Source organism: Cygnus olor, chromosome Z (assembly GCF_009769625.2).
Source record: "Cygnus olor isolate bCygOlo1 chromosome Z, bCygOlo1.pri.v2, whole genome shotgun sequence".
NCBI lineage: Eukaryota > Metazoa > Chordata > Aves > Anseriformes > Anatidae > Cygnus > Cygnus olor.
In genome coordinates this window covers 41,399,374-41,416,709 of record NC_049198.1, presented here as the reverse complement: position 1 = coordinate 41,416,709, position 17,336 = coordinate 41,399,374, and the positions used below count along the sequence as shown (strand labels likewise).

The window sequence follows — 17,336 nt, the reverse complement described above, 5'->3', positions numbered from 1 at the left end:
TCCAAAGAATCTTCATCAGTGCTTAGCTGTGACATCTCTGTGGATGATAAGTACATAGTCACTGGCTCTGGAGACAAAAAAGCTACAGTCTATGAAGTTATCTACTGAAAAATGTGCTGGGGGATATAATTTCTAAAAAAGTTGAACTGGGCCAAAATTGTTCTTAATTATAGAAGTAGAAAGGTTTTGCCTTTTAAAAAGGAACGAGAGTATTGAGGTTCCAGACCTTGTCATGAAACTACTCCGATTTTTCAAAGTAGAAGGCAACATCCAGCAACTAAATATTGGCTACGTGGACCAAACAGAACACAGAGGCAAGATGGACAGATGTAGCGTAGTTTTTTGACGTAGTTTAAAGCCAAGTCTGCTGAAGAATGTTGAAGCCTTTTTTTTTGACCTCATGCAAATTGTTCTCATTGCCTGAATATGGGGATAACCTTTTCTGTTCCTTGCAATTCAACTTCCATTCTGTCCTGTGTAGAGCAGCAGTGTCTCAGATGAACTTGTTTCCTGGTTCTGCATCTTGTGATACGTTTTTGTATTTTTGTTGAAGGTCAAACATTTGTATAAATTGTAAATATATTTAGTTTATTACAGTAAAAGCTTTAGTACAAACAACCACTCTTCTCCCCCCCCTCCCTCCACCCCCTGCTTATTTAAAAAAACTTTTGGGGATATAAGTACCTTTTTAGAAGCAAAAGCAAACACTATGTATAGTTTGAAAACTGTCTTATTCTTTATAACTCTTCGTAGATTTCTTTATCGTACTTCAAAGTAATTGTTTGACATATTAGGATATCAATCCAGTAGATACTGTCTTGTGCTGCAGAAAAACGAAAAGGCAATTTTGTACTAATTATAGTGTAAATACAAAAATTGAACATTTCATAAAGTTGTGCAGTTTATTTTAAGTTTATTTTGATGTCCCATGTATATGTTCTTTGGCAGATACATTAATATGTGCCTGATCATAATTATTTTGGTTGTCTCTCTAGAAGAGGAGATGATGTCCCTCTTGTCTCTCCCACAGCTGAACAGAGTTCATGAAGGACTATGTTTCAACTAAGTACATCAGAGGCTTTATTCTTTTAACTGAGGATGTCTATGATTAAACAAAGCTAGATAAGTTGTGTCCTTCATATTTTACAGAGGAAAAGTGGTAGCTAATAACCGTTTCCTTTTTAATGGCTTGTCTATACATAGATACTCAGGTAAATTTAATTAAATTACCAAAGTGTGCGTTTTACAGGGGATTTACTTAAATGATGTTAAATACTTGCAGGGGCTGCAAGTGAAGTGAATTAACCTAAATTAAGTTAAACTTGCTTCTTAATTTCTTGTGAGAGTATTGATAAAGGAATTTTTTTGCTTATTAACTAATACACTGTATACATTAATTAGAACTAATTTTCTAGTGTCTCATATTAGGCAGGCCTATAGGTTCTATGTATCCATACTGAGCAGTCTTTGAGTCCCTCAACTGTTGCATCAGCGTGACATCTCTGAAGAGCTATGCTGAGCAGCCAGTTACCAAAGTTTTATAAGTCTTCAAATCAAGTTTTCTCGATGTACGCAAGAGAAATGGATGAGGAGAGAATGTGTACGTTTTATTCTAGCTATGGGGATTTTTTTGTTTTTGTTTTTTTCAAATTAGTGAGTTCTGCCAGTGTGCTGGACAAACCTAGCTGTTGTGCCAGTGAGGGCCATATATTTCCTATGTTCTGTAATTTTATTAGAACTTGTGTTGCTAAGGGAGATCACAGATGAACAGAAGGATATCTTTGAACAAAATATTCAGTTTACACAAACTGGCCAGAAGTTAAGACTCATCTTTGAAAAGCTACTTTTTCATTTCGCTGTCATTTGACAGTAACTTATATCCATGCTTTATCAAAGACTCATAACCAGGAAAAATGAAGTTTGACTGACAGAGGCATTGACTGGATATGGAATTTCCCATCTGGGGGTCAAACCTTCTCTTTGATTTCCAGTCTGAAGAGACAGTTTTCTTTTGAATTTACATGACCATTCTACTGAACCGTTTCATAGCATCTAGAATTGTAGTAGCATTAAAACATAGAATTTGCGTTTGGAATGTGAAATGTTAATCATTCAGGATAATGTAGTTTCCTAGACGTTTAAAATTAGTGTTCTATCCATATGTATCTATATATTTGTCTATAGCTGTGTTGTGAATATGTATCTGTATGAAAATAACAGACCAGCTTTAGGTGGTGGTCATGTTCCTTTCACACATAGTGATGCAAAAGCAGAATCTTCAGGCTTTTCAAAAAAAGAATTCTATTTGCTACACTCAAATACTGTGAAGTGTTATGCCATTTTAAAATGAGCGTTTTTTTAAAAAAGTTTGTACTAGGTTACTTAATTTTTAGGCTGACCCTGCTTTCATATAGAAGTTATTCCAGACATCTGACTCTGTCTGCTTAGTAGGAGCACTGGCAAAGGCCAAGACAACAATTTGCTCCACTTGGGAACATTTGGATTTCTTCCAAGGAAATATACAGTCACCTTGGCTTTTAATTCACAAGTATTCTTTTTCTTAAAAGCTGATAGTGGAGAATCCAACAATGCAAATATTTACATAACTTTTGAAAATAAACATATGTATGTCATGGTTCTGCTATAAGTTGCACCATAGTACTTGTTAGTAAGACTGACCACATTGTTGGCAATCTAGAGGTTCAAAATGATACCATCAGGAAAATCATGACATATCTTGTCTTTGTCAGTCATAGTGAGAGCTGCTATGGAACGGGATATTATTTATGCATGTGCATTAATTTAATCATATTTATACATGATGTTTTTTCAATTGTAATGATTTTTTTTCTCCCAGTCAGATCTACTTGTAAGCCTTGGATCTGAAAGCACGAGGACTCAATGTACAGTAGTCCTCTCAATTTCTCATTTCATGTTTCTCCTTATATTTTACAAAAGTTTTTTTCATTTGTCACAGTCAAATATATTCCACCAACAGACACATTTTTTAATGAAACGATGGATTTGATGAAATCTTGGCATGTCTCTTAACTATTACCTACAAGATTTAAAACTTGTAGAGCTTGAAACTTGTGTAAATTCCTTTAGCACTGTATAAAGTAGTGATTGGAGATAACTGCATCTTGAATGAAGAAACAGACCAAACCAGACCAGCAGTAACAGGGCACTGGGCAAGAAAATGGAAAAAAGGGTGCAGCAGTAACTCTGGGGTAGGTAATTATTATTTTCTGTCAATTTAATTACAATCTTAAAAGATTCCTTTGATTAGCCCCTTTCTGGGACATTCTTTGTTTGCTGGGTGGCCCTCAGTATTCAGAGATGTCTGAATGCCACTCTGGCAAACAGTAACGCCAGACAGAAGCAGGGAGTCCTTACAAATGACATACTGGATGTCAGTGCAAACAATAACTGGTGAACGGGAGATTTGTGGTAGCATCAATTCAACTGAACTAAATTCTTTGCAAGTTCTAAATACTATATTTTGTACGTGTACTAGGCATCAACTTTTATAAGTCAGTTGTGCATAACATCATGACAATATTCCATGCAATACCGTTGTCAGTGTGGCAGGGTACATCTTTTTTTACTATAATTCAAAACAAAGATATTTCCCCACATCAACCCACAAGTCTCTAGTTCTTGAGAAATAATTTTCATCCACATTAATTCTTTCAAATTCATTTAACATTTCAAAAGCATTTATTTTTTAAAGGGAAGAGGAAACTCCAAAAGGAAGAGGGAGCACCAAAAGGAATATGAAGTTCATATCATTTATTTTTTTAATAAGCATCAAAATGCAATCTGTCATTTCATCACATAAATACTTTTCTGTATAAATGACTGACCACTTTTTGTCTCATCTTTGCATTGGTAGTGCAGGTAGAATTTCCAGAAGCATCTGATTTACTACAGTGACATAAATGCAGACAGACAAATTGATGCTTTGGTACGTTTTTTTGTTTGGCTGTTTGTTTGTTTGTTTTTCCCCTAAATGACTGCCCATACGTTAACTTATGGGATCATGCTATCTAGTTGCAGTCCTTCATACTTCCTGTTGTATTGATGCAATTTTGAGTTGTTGGGGGAAGTTCCACCATTCCAGTGATTTTAAAAAAAAAAACAACAACAAAAATGGATCTTAATATTTGCACGCTAAAGAAGAGTGGAAGAGTGCTGAATCCACATTTCAGACTCATGACAGTGCTACACCTTATGCCACTTAGCTGGAGAAGCTGAACTGTCCTCAACTGTGTGGTCTCTTGAAAGGATTTTCTCTCCTCTCTCCTCGTCCTCTCTCCTCGTCCTCTCTTCTTTTTTTTTCACCAAAAATGCATAGAAATAATGTGAGATGGTAGGTGTATACAAGACTTGAGTCAGTTTCATCATCATGTCATTTTGAGTCCTTTTTTAACAGAATGGGAGAGCTGAAGCAACTCAGTGTAGTACCTGGTGAACACCAGAAAGAATGAAAGAGTTGAGGGCAAAGAATAAATAAGGAAAGAGATCACCTATTGCTCCAACCTGTTTTAGTGGTAGTTTAACAAGTGATCCACAAAATTTACTTAGAACAAAGTTTCAGTATGCAATTTCACTGAAGACTATTTCTCCATAAATTTTCTGCCTGGTAATTCAAGGACACCTGAACTGGAATTGGAAGTGGACGTTTCTTTGACATTCATAAGCAGTCATATAATCCTGAGAGGAAAGGGAGTTAAATCACAACCAGTTCTCAACATTTTCCATTACCTAATATTTTTGTAGCTAAAGCTCAGCTTTCCAGCAATTGATAATCCCATTTTCAGCAACATGCTCCCAGATGTCCCATTGCAGCTTAAGTGCTTAGTGCAGCATGGTAAATTTGGCTAGGGAAACTAGACATACAGTGGTTTAAAAATCTGCCTTGTGGTTCTAGCTTACTGTCATTTCTGAGTTTACTCAATTTCTGTTGAACTATATAGGAGACCTCATCCACTCATTAAAAAAGAAATATCTCTAAAAGAACCAAAACAGTGTTTTGAACACATTTTAGCACGTGGGTGTGGGGATTTTTTGCTTTTGAGTTTATTTTTTTCTTTGTAACTTAAAAAAAAAAAATCTATAAATTCAATACAAGAAAACACAAAGAGAAATAAGAGTGAGTTAGGAGTGCTTTATTTTCAGTGGGCAGAATGTTCTTAAAGATGCTGTACCTCAAAACAAAGGAATCTATCACTTCTACAATATAATAATTCTTGAGAAATCTTGATTTGTGTTTCTTTGGAGCTAAAGTGCTTCTCTCAGAAAACAAAGTTGGTGACGGGGGGACTCACATCATTTATACTTTCAAATCTGAGGAGGTAGTTTTGTTGTTTTTTTTTTTTCTTTTTCTCTCCATATTCCTTATTGTCACGTTCCACAGCTTGCTCCTAGAAGCTGAACATCAAACTGCGCCCTTTCTGGCTCACGCTCCAGTAAGAATTTTGTGTCTAACAAGTCTGTTGCTGATGCATAGACCACAGGAAAATCTGTGGTCTACGAATCTTTCAGTGGATAGCTGCATAGATAGTATCAGCCAATGTATGTTGTAATAATTTCCTTTAGTAAAGCAAGTAACCAGGGATAAGGTAGTGTCATTGTTCATACTTTTATTGTTTGCAGAATTATTGGTCAGTGTAGTTGACTCACTGTATAAAAATTCTGTGGTGGCTCCTGAGGTAAAAAGTTGATTTTGAGATTGTTTCTCTCCTAAAAGTTCACATGCACTTTTTCCCACAGTAAGATTATATTGATTCATAGAGAGACACTGCAAGGAGCACTAGACAGTTGCTATTGCACACTTGGCAAGGGCTGTCTGTATTATGTTTACAGTACAAAGGTACAGTATCTCTTGAACCTTATTTCTATCTGTCTTTTTTTGTTTTGTTTTTGCCAAGGATGAGTTAGGCAAAGATAACACATAGTTTGGAGATTAAGTAATCAAACATACTATTATATTTTCCTTACCCCCTTTATATACTCTGACATTAGCATAAAAAGTGGAGGTGATGGCTTGTAACTGAAAAATAGTAAACACCAGTTTTCTTTCAAGAACAGATTTTAATGGCAGTTTTAAAAAGTTAACAAGCAGAATGAAAGAATCATAAATGGAAGCTAACCCATAGCATTGGGAAACTTAAAAATCACTTGTTACTTCCCGGGTAGTGAGCCTAATTTGTTTAAAATAAAATCCATCTGTTCATTTCACAGTCTTTATTCCACTTCCTTACAACAATCCACAGTGGATTACTCCATTACTTTAAAAATTGGCTGCAATTATGATAAGCTAATAACTCTTATTTTGTGGTTTGCTGTAGCAAGATGTTTTGGAGAACAACCAAGCTTTCCTTTATTCTTAAAAAATAATCCAGCTATTGGCTTAGAGGTTTGTTTGGTTGGTTGGTTTTCTGCAGCTGGACCTGAGTATTTTCTTGATAAGGTTTCAAGTAAATATATTATCTGATGGCTTTACAAATTTAAAGTAATTTTTATGGTTGGGGAATCAGCCAAAGTCTGCCGTTGGGTATGTAAATGACCCCAATGTCACTTTGGTATTTGCTTAGAATGTCATGTGTGCCACAAAACTTTGGGGTTCAGCAATCTGACTTTCATGGCCACATTAAATTTACTTTCTGAAATAAGCTTTTTCTACAGACACCAGTTTACTGCTGTGCTCCCATGTGTCTCCTCTTGAATGCGTATTAGTCCTCTACAGATTTTTCATGTCTTTTACATTAATAATAACTTTCTCTGTCTTTCTGATTGATAACTATGTAGGGTGTGAATTTCTAACATCAGTTCAGTGACTATTCACTAATCTAGGATATGACTGAGTTTTAGAATGTGTACTTCAAAAAGTTTATAAACTTGTATACAGAAATCATTAATTGTAGTTTAAATTCAAGATTCTCAAGTCCTGGTATTCTTTTGTGTTTTATTAATGAGTCCTTTAAAGAAAATATTTGTGGTTTTTGAATGGTTTTGATAGTTGTTTTTTTTTTTTAAATTTGTTTATGTAGATGATCATCTTTGTTGAGTGCAAATTATTGACCTGGTACTCTATTTATAATTTTTCCCTAGTTCTGCAATACTTTTAGCTAGCTGTAACTTATTAAAAAAGACAAAAATGAAATGGGGATATTAATGGTGAGTGGTTGAAATCTGAGAGTTTTCAAATGTATGTTAGAATATTTCAACGCTTTGTTCACTGTAATTTTACTTTTTTTCATTACTTAAGTAATTAAAAAAATCATTAGGGTTGAATTATAGTAAATTTCTATACATGTCAGTACGCTACACAAACTAATTCTATCTCCCAGTGGACAGCAATAATTTAGATGGATTTTTTTTTTAATTCTACCTAATTTATTCTTATTGACAGAGGGGGGAAAAAATTAACCTTGCAAATTTTGCTAAGTATCATGAGTATTGTTGTTAGTTTTTAATAATCTCCATGCCTTCAAAAACTTGTTCTTCTATATTTTGAAGTGAAACATACAGATATACAGGGTACTGTAATAAAATGTGTTTACAGTATTTATCCCCTGGGTTTGCAGTAATAGAAAGGGGGAAGTGCAGTGACAGATATAACTTGCAATAGTTGCTAGTGTTATGTGCCTTTGAATCATTTTCTTTAATTCATTATTTTTTGTACCTTTAAGTGAGGTGGATAACTTCGTGGATCAGTTTAATTTATGTTACAGTAGATACGGTAATACGTTCTTAAAGCTTTGCTAATTTTACTAACTCTCCAAATCATTTTAAATCAGTAAGGTAAATGATTTGATTGTATGAATGGTTTTGAACTGGTTGTAGACTGTTCAATTTCACTTTCTAGGTTTCAAGCACTGATAGAGTAGAGATAGAACTTATGAGTGATACTTGGCTTTTTTATGTTTTCATTTTGTACTGTATGTGATTAGTGGGGATTTTTTAATTTTTTTTTGTTTTACCACAATAGGTGTGCTCACTGTAGTGGCTTTTTTAAAATGTTTCCATAGTTTGCACTGTATGATTCATTTGAATTGAGCTTACAAGTGAATCCCTTTTTGTAGCCATCTGCTTTGTACGTTGACAAGTATGAAAATAATCGAAAATATCACTGTGCTTAACAGTGAGGCTGTATATTTCTCTGTTTCTGAATGTGAATTGCATTTAGCAAGACTTGTCTAGTTAAAAGGCAGTTAAACTAGTAATCATACATGATCCATTTTTAGCTGTCGTTTGTAGAAAAAGGGCTGCAAAGTGATATGTGGTGATAACAAATTCAGAAGGAAAAGAATATGAAATTCAGATCGCAGCTTCAATGATTTGCTGTTAGCATGGGGCCCAATAACACTACAAAGCTATAAACTCTGTCTTTCTAGATTGCCCAGTTAGGTGGCAGAGATGCAATTTGTCTTTTCTGAAGCCGCCTGCTGCTTGCTAGCTCCATCTCCTGTCACAGCCTATTAGCTCCCCAAGAAAATTGGTGGGAAATTGCCTGCAGATTGTAGGAAATTGCATCTCCAGGCCCTGGAAAAAATGTAGGATAGCACAACACTGACCCTACCAGAGCAGCTATTAATACAGCAAAAGCTGACCTTTGGCATGGTGTGAAACGACTTTGCTATTTGCTGAATAAAGACTGTATGTGTGGTTGAAGGAGGGTACAAATTATTATCCTGGCTATGCCTGTAGCCAGCCTGCTGCAGGAAGCTTAAGTATTAGTGACAGGTTTTGCTGCCCCCCACTCTTTCCTCGTGGAAGATGGGAGATGAGATGTTAGAGGATCATCCTGAAATTTCGTTGTAAGATGGGCAAAAGCCACCATGTATTTAAATTATGCTAGTATATTTGATATATGAAGGTTTAGTGACAAAACTAAAAGATGACTTAAGAAGCTAATTTCAAATAAATGTATAATTGCTTGTGCTTGGCCCAGCCTTGGTCAGAAAAGGAACAACTTTGTGGCTGTATACATTCTGTGTGTATATCCATAACAGACATTTTATTTGGGGGCAGTTATAATGAAACGGAGATGATTTGTTCTGTAACTGCTGAGTGTCAAAGTCATGGGACACACATTAATTCTGATGGATTTTTGCATGAAATTCCTTGCCGCTAGGAAACTCACTCTTGTCTTGTTTAAACAAATTCACATGTTCTTTATGGTGTGATATACAATGAGTTTCATACTCTGTCATTTCTACTAGAGCTACCTTCTGATCTTGTACTTGGCCTCTGTTTTATAGGGCCTTTCAATAAAAGAGATCTCTCTTCTGAGAGGGGATATGTAGAAGTAGTTTGCAACATAAATAATAATAATAAATAAAGGCCAACATTTTCTTTGAGCTTGTGATTTTACTTAGTGGGTCCAAATCCTCCTGAGGAAGGCGTGTGTGTTAATCAGAATGATATACTGGTCAGGAGAAGTGTGTGTGGAGAGGGCATCAACAGGGAAAAAGTCATTTTGCAATCAAGAGCATTGTTGTTTTCAAACTCAGCTGAGATCTGTTGGTAACTGGTGGCTGCCCGGGGATCTGAGTGAAATCAATATGATCATTTCCTATTGTACTAGTACCCGCTGATGTAAATGAGCTGACATGACTTCCTAATGCTTGCACAACTGATTGGAGAAAATTAGTGGCCTGCCTTATGTAGTCAGGGCAGAGGAGCTGAACGTAAGGCAGCATGACAAAATGAGTGCTGCCGGTGATTTAAAGCACACTTGAAAGGGATCGAGAGCACTTCATATTACAGGGCTCACTGGGCTTCTATTTTGAATGCTTATGGTCATACATGCACATGTATGTCAATCTGAAATGCTTATCTGTTGAGGCATTGTCTTTCTAAATTAGTCATAGCACCTCTCATGGAAGTTATACAGTTCAGTATCATGTGTCTTTCCTCGTAAAACACAAACACGGGAACTGAAGAGCTGTGATGCTTGAGACTTTATCCTATATTTACAATAGTTGTTCATCTTCCAAGATGTTACATACTAATTGCATTCTCAAAATAAACCTTGCCATTCAGGAACAGATGTGGGGTTTTTGTACAGTGCAATACCTATAAAGTATGAACAAAGAACATTTAGAAGAAACAGAATGTGCCCTGGCTGATCACTGAATTTGCCTTCTTTCTTACAAATAAACAAGATTGGGTGATATAGTATCCTGAAATAATTACTTCTGGCTAATGGGATTATGAACACTCTTACCTGCATGCCTCCTCAAGCTTTAATGAGGCCAAACCCATTATAATACACAGCATGAGGAGGATAGAAATCATTCTTGTGTGAAAAGCAGAAGCTTCTTGTCACAAATTCAGGGTCGCAAGCTCTTGTTTTGTTATGGAAAGAACTAAAAAAAACAGACTGGGCTGTGAGGCATTTGGAGTGCACCAAATGTTGCTCTGGATGGTTGGATGGTTTAAGAGAGGGTTGGTGGGGAAAAAACAACTCAGACAAACCAGTTCTCAGCCAGCACTACATGACTGGAAAAGATGTGCAGACCATAAGTAGCACCCTTTATCCTGGGTGAAGCTCATCCTTCTGAGCTCCAGCTGAAGACAAGGCACCCAGCTGTGCTTGCTTTCTTTTTCTGTATTTAGTTCAAAGAGTTCATTGTAAATCTAAGCTCTGGTCAGTCTGAGTCAGGTCATGTTTTTTGTATTGCATAAATACAGCCAATAACAGAATCAGAAAAACAAAATTCAAGTTCTTTAATCAGCCTGGCTCTTTCCTTTCTTTATTTCTTTATTATTTTTTTTAAGTGTTGTCTTCTTTAGCAACACTTCTCACCATGCTAGAAAAATACAGCTTTTTTACCAGTCTGTTCAAATTTCCAATATTTCAAATGCCATAAAATGGTTCTAATTTACTACAGTATCCTGTTGAATAGCAATGCTTTGTGGATGTCATTTTTTTCTAGCCTCAGAAAAAAAATTAACTGAGTAGTACTTCATTGTACGCAGAGTCATGTTCACTGTCATTCACTGAAACAATTCAGGATTACAATTTTTTTTCAACACTCTCCATTAATTGTTTCCACTGGATGTTTAATTTCATGAGACAGCTAATCTAAGCATTCCTGGGCTCTGCCAAAATATCATTTCTCTTGCATGTACCTTTCTGATACACCAGCTGAGAGCAAACAAACCTTGTCCCCACCGTTTGCTCTTAAAAACCGTCTGCTATAAGGCAAAATCTAATAGTGCTTGGTCCAGTTAGCTAACAAGCTTATATTTCTATGCAATATCCCAAAGCTACACTTGAGACTAACAAAAAATCATTTTGGTTATTAAAAAAAAAAGTCTCTAAACAGGGCTATAGTAAGAGCACAGCCCTTCTTAAGGCTTTCAGTGCTAGGACAGGTTGGAAGGGGGCAAGCTGAAATAGGAGGGGGAAGATGAAGAGCAAAGCCTCCATTTTGGAGAGGTTTTTCTCATGAGTATTTGGACACGAGGTGGGTGGGAGACAGCTGGGACCTCTTTGGCTGCAGGAGAGACCAGTGATGTGCATGGCCCTGGGAGCAGGGCTTTGGAGGGGCCTCATGTGCCATGGCTTGGCAGATCCCTGGTGATGTTGGTGTGGGCAGTGACGATGTGCCCAGCAGATGGTGGGGTAGGGCATGGCCTCCTGCACTCAGCCATCCCCGGGGCATGAAGATGGCTGTGGGACCAGGCTGTGGGATGGGCAATTGAGGGAGGGGCTGGCCTTTGGGTCCCGCTTGGAGAATGGTCACCAAGGGAAGTTGAGGGAAGGAGAGTGTGGACAGTGACAAACCAAAGTCAGAGGTATAGGATAAATAAATCTCGTTTGGGTGAGAATGAGCATGTGAACGGATAATTTACATCTCCATCTTTAAGTGTTTGGAGGCTGGGATTGCGCAAGATGTTCCAGAGGTGAGTGAAGAAAAAGGCCTGGAAGAGAGCAGTTTGAAGAATGGCATCTGACGTTGGCTTGTTGTTGCTGTTTCCACTCATGAGGTGTCAGCTAAGTTAACGAACTTGTCATATCCCTCACCTTCCTGCAACAAGCTGCTCTGCAACAGATCTGAAACATGTGAGGGAAAAAAATGGTGCACCCTGGTTCTGCTGCCTCTCTCCAGCCAGGGTGAAGGACTGTTTTATCTGAGGCTTGTTTGCTGAAGAGGAAGGTGACTGTAGATTGGATTGGAAAGAAGCATTCTTCTTCTGCCATCAGGGAAGACTTTTCCATTTGCAGAGGAAATGGAGATACGTTAGAAATGGCAGATGCAAGCTCCAATTAAGTTGTAACACCAGAAAGGTAAGCCAAGACTTTATACTTAATTGAAGAGAACAGGGTGGAATACTACTTTTTTGTTATACAACTAAATACATCAAACCAGCCTGCTCTGTTGGATGTTCTCATTTTTTCTTAGTACCTTCACGAAAGAAGGAAATGGAAGAGCAAATATCCAAGCAAATGTTTATCTGCGTGCTTGATAAGTTCCTGAGAAATGGTCTTACCCAGCCAGGCGATGGCTAACCACTGTGGTTAAAGTATAATGTGTTTTTGGCAGAGACCTAGATGTTCTGGTTCTGAGCCAGCTTGCTTGGATTGTTCTAATGAAAATGGGTTATAGGGAGATACCATGACAGTACTCTCTCGTCCCAGAAAAACAGCTTTACTTGTAAGGAATTTTGCCTTCCTCTTCAAGAAACTAATATCTAGAAAAGTCTGAAAATTACAAGTGCAAATGTGTTGATGATTAACACTTTATCAGTCATGCTGGAGACTTTGGAACCTGGATGTAGGTAATAGATGAGGTATTTGCGCAGGTAAAGCCTCTGTTTTTTGCAGCATGGAAACTATAAGGTCTGAATCTTCAGGTCTGCTTTGTCCAAGCGGAGAACAGTGTAAACTTTTGGATCTGTTGTTGATGTGGTCCGAGCTGAATAAGGATATCAGGTTGTGACTTCAATAATTCCTGTTTTGAAACTAACACAGGCTGGTGTCACAGACTGCTGAATGCTGTATGGCATTCACCTTCAAAAAAAAACCTTTGGTAGTTCTACTGAAAATTCTTTGCTCCTCATTCTTTGCAAACTGACAAATAATACAGAAAATTGCAGGTATCACTCCAAGGCTTTGCTTTTCTAGGGTTGGTGCTATAGAAAACCTTAAAAGTGAATTTCATATTGTGTAGGTTCTGTTAATGTCTTATATGGTGACAGAATCTTCTTCTGTCAGGAACAGAATAGTGTTCTGCCCTGTTCCTTTGAAATGTACCACAATATGTGCTATCGCAAGTGTCTTTCCCGCTACACTACTACTTTAAAGTCTGAGGCTTATCATTGGCAATTTCCCGTGCTTTCATCCAAAGCCTGAAAATATACCTCAAGCAAGACATTCAATAAAAAGTAAAACATTGTCAGTTATTTGACTCTCTCTCCAGCTCCTTGGGAGGTATAGCTTGCCACTACACCAGTGTGAAGAAACTCATGTTACAAAAGCAAAATGAAAGAAAACAGAAATTAAACAATAAGAACAGCTTCAGCTCTGAGCAATTGACTGAGTATCCCAGAGCAGTCAAGTTTCCCCTTCTAGAAAAGGAACTTTAATTTGATCTTACTTTCACTGATTTATTTTCTGTTGCAGTTTTGAGCTTTTTAAAGAAGAGTTTCCTTTTTGAATGTCTCTGATCAGAGGTGGGAAGGATTTTTTTTCCTTGTTTTTTGTGTGTTACAGGGTTTCACGCAAGTATAACATTCACCCCTCTTTTATACAGTGCTAAGGAATCACTGTGATGAGTGGGTTGGGGTGCTGGACTGTTCCGCAAGAATTAGTAAGTCAGGACTGACCTCTTTAGATAAAACTAGCTAGAGATGGTATGAAATCCCGATCTGCTGAGCTTTGACTGTAGCTTAGGAAGCTACAGTGTTTGGTATCTTGTGCTGGAAGAAGTTGTTGTTTTGTAATTTCTTTTAGCTTTGCAATGAATATCATGTGCAATCAATACGTGTTTGGTTTCCTGCTGTGGGTAGAGGGATGGATGCTGTGTCATAACTACCCATTCAGGCATCCAGTGGGAAATCTGTTTGTGAATAAATAAATAAATTAGGCATCCACTAATGGTGTCCTCAGTTATGCGTGCTAGCCATTGCTAACACCTATGTACGCTTCAGCCACTTCTCTCGTATCGGTCTCATAAAACTACCCCACTCATTTAGTAAAGTCCTCTTGTTCTTATTTTCTAGACTTTCTTGATGACCACTTCAGTAAAACTAAGGAAGAAAAATAATCCTTATGTCAAACCTTACCATAAAGGCCTCTGGCCTCTTGTTAGCTCCTTTCCCACAAAACCATTTCTTACCAAAATTACTGATTTAGTTTGGGAGGCCTCATCTGTCTTTCATAGGACCATAGAATAAAGTTTAGATCAAAAGGATAAGGCCAAGTTCAAAGATAAGGTGGATTGCTTAGGACCTGTCCAGTTTAGTTTTGAGTAACTCCAAGAATGGAGATACAACTGCTTTTCTGGACAGCATGTTTCAGTGCTTAACAGTTCTTCTTCGTCTTCTTATATATATATATACACACACATACATATATATATTTTAATGAGAACATATATAATAATTATATATGTATATATACACACACACATATATAATGAGAACAATTAAGCACATCTCCGGTCAGAATAAGAACTGTTGCCTCTTCTCCTTTGGCTGCACAGTCCAGAGAGCTGTGCACAGTCCTGACAGGCAAAAATAGTTTGACAGGACAAAATGGTTTGTGGGTGGTTCTTTTTCCTGAGGACTATCTCCTTTGTGAGAAGATAGACCGCCTTCCTCTTCCCTTCATTGTTACACTCATAGTCCTTGTTCAGTTTCTGTTCGGTACTCCTCATCTACAAATGGTAACCCGCATTAACTAATGATAGCAAGGCATAATGTGCCATCAAGAGTAGTAGTAGACAAATGGGATAAATTAGAAAGAGAGGAGATTAGACAGGAAAGGAGAAAAAGCAGTGAAGGTGACAACAGCTGGGATGACAGGAGCTAGAAAAGACATTATGTAGGGAGAAAAAAAAAAGAAAGAATTCTAACTTCTCCATGGGTATGACTCAGTCTTGAGTGGGCTGCAAATTCCTGTCATGTTCCCCCCCCACCTCCCCCCCTTACTTTGTATGAAGAAGGAATTCATACCATAAAAATATCATTGTTGTTTCCATCCTTGAGAACTTAAAGCTGTGAAAATCACTCTCTGTGATGCAGCAGCTGAGGTCCCTTCTCACTAACTACAAGCAGAGCACTTGCACATCAGATGGACTTTACGGAGAAGGACTTATTGTTGGCTGAACTGCAGAAGTTCTAGATACCTTTTATGTGCTTTTATTGTGTCTGAGTTGTTCTAAATGCACTTTGTATAACCCGAGCAATCATGGGACTATTGTATGCACTGGAATAAGCCTGCTTAGTGACAATAATAGGAAACATGGATCTAAGAGGAGAGCCATCCCTGTCTGAAAGCTTTCCTCTGGGCAGCCCTAGTGGAGAAGACCGGAAGGACTCTACCTCTGCTGTTGGTGCTGCCTGATATGTGCATGTGTCCCCATGCAGTGCGTTGTACCAGAGGAGGTTCTAAGAGAGCTGCTCTCCTCCTACGCTGCCTTCGCCTGCTTGCAAATGCAGCTATTATAAAAGTCCTACTAAGTTCTCATCCAAGGAGACACCATATACTCTACTATGGCATTGAGATACACAGATTAAATTTGTTAGTTATCAATTGTAAGTCCAAGCTCCTCTGAGGCAGAAGCTCTGCTCCTCGAGAGTAATGACCATGGACCAAAAACTGTGTGGGTATCGTCAGTAAGATAACATGTGGCCTAGCAGATGAAATGTGGTACTTAATATGGCTTGTAGACACAGCTGAACAAATTGCTCCAGAAGCTTCAGGGGTCACTGCAATGTAAACAGAAAACAGGGGTGACCTGTGCTGTGCTCTCAAGACATAATAAATACATTCCTTGTGCTGCTGCTTACCTTCTGCTGAGTCAAATATTTTAAAACACAGTGGGATTCTTTTCTGGACAAAAGTCTGAGACTCAATTTCCCATATTTCAAAATGAATTTCTTTTTGTTATCTTTGAGAGGTTGCATTTAAGTATGTTTGGAGCTTCAAAGTCTTTATGTAGTGCAATATAAGGGTCTGCTTATAAAATTCCATCTCCAGGAAGAAAAATTAAAGTCTTTATAGTGAGATGACCCTGATCTGGCTGTAAGATGTAAAGTTCATTGAGTTTGGTAAAGAGCAAGTACCTTATGTTAAATGAAGGTTTGTGCTACTTCAGTAGCCACTAAACCTTGTTTTTCACTTATGTGCTGTCTGGGTATTTTTATTTGCTGATTTCTATCTTGTTTATTAATTCTAGTATAAAAACTATAGTTTGTCTGTTCCTTCTTTCAGCTAAGAAGGGATAAAAAATGGAACATGCATCTGTCTTGAGAAGAGTGAAGAAAGTGTAATGAATTCAAATAAGTTCCTCTGATTTATGCCTATTTTGCACACTTAGAAGGTCGTGAATAATAGTGGTCTTATGGGCAGATACTTGTTTTATCTTTCTTTTTTATTTTTATTATTTTCCCTTTTGGTGTAAAGCATTCATTTCAGACACTAACTAGTCTGATATACTGACTTGTCTGTCTGTAAAGGCTACCTACTGGACGTATGCTGTGTAGCATCAAGACAAGAAAGCACAATAGCAGCAGGCTTTCAAAAGAGCCATGGAGCTTATCACAGGTTACTGCTGTGCCAAATATGATGTTGCTAGACATACACATGGGACTGAAGGAAGAAAAATACTCAGCAATCTGCCATAACTTAATCCAGATGGTCAAGTTTATGTTTTCTTTAAAATGCAAACTGTCTCCAGTGAATTCATTAGAACCATATTGTAGCTTTCTTTTCTAGTATAATTTTAGTGACTAGGTTAAAAAGAAAAGTCTGGGACTACCAAACTAATCTCAAGTGCTTGATTATTTTCTTTCTGGATGATTTAAACTGTTTAATACTTCCTTTTTTTCCCCCCTCTTTTTTATTATTATTAAGCCAGTGTACAATCCTGTGAAATATTGGCTTAAGTTATCTAGAGATAGCTAACATGCTCTTTTTGTCTGGGAATAATCAAGATGTTTGAAAAGCACACATCTGCCATAGTGGCAGATTCAACAAAAGTATCTGCCTATTTTATCACGGATGGCTCATTTATTGAAGAAGAAAAACTAGTCCTAACCATGCTAGAAGATGTCCTTGTCTACCCGTGTTTCCATGCTGTGTCTCCTTGTAC

The 17,336-nt window shown here is 37.4% G+C and overlaps 1 protein-coding gene across 6 annotated transcripts in view; it reads left to right on the top strand.

The window, feature by feature from the left end:
* LOC121061924 (transducin-like enhancer protein 1) overlaps window positions 1–10,058 on the top strand; it is a 63,753-nt gene extending 53,695 nt beyond the window's left edge. For all 6 annotated transcript variants that reach the window (XM_040541400.1, XM_040541401.1, XM_040541399.1 and 3 more), the window contains exon 16: window positions 1–10,058. In XM_040541400.1, the coding sequence (XP_040397334.1) occupies window positions 1–108 (108 nt within the window). In that variant the 3' untranslated portion in view covers window positions 109–10,058.
* The last annotated feature ends 7,278 nt before the right edge of the window (window positions 10,059–17,336 follow it).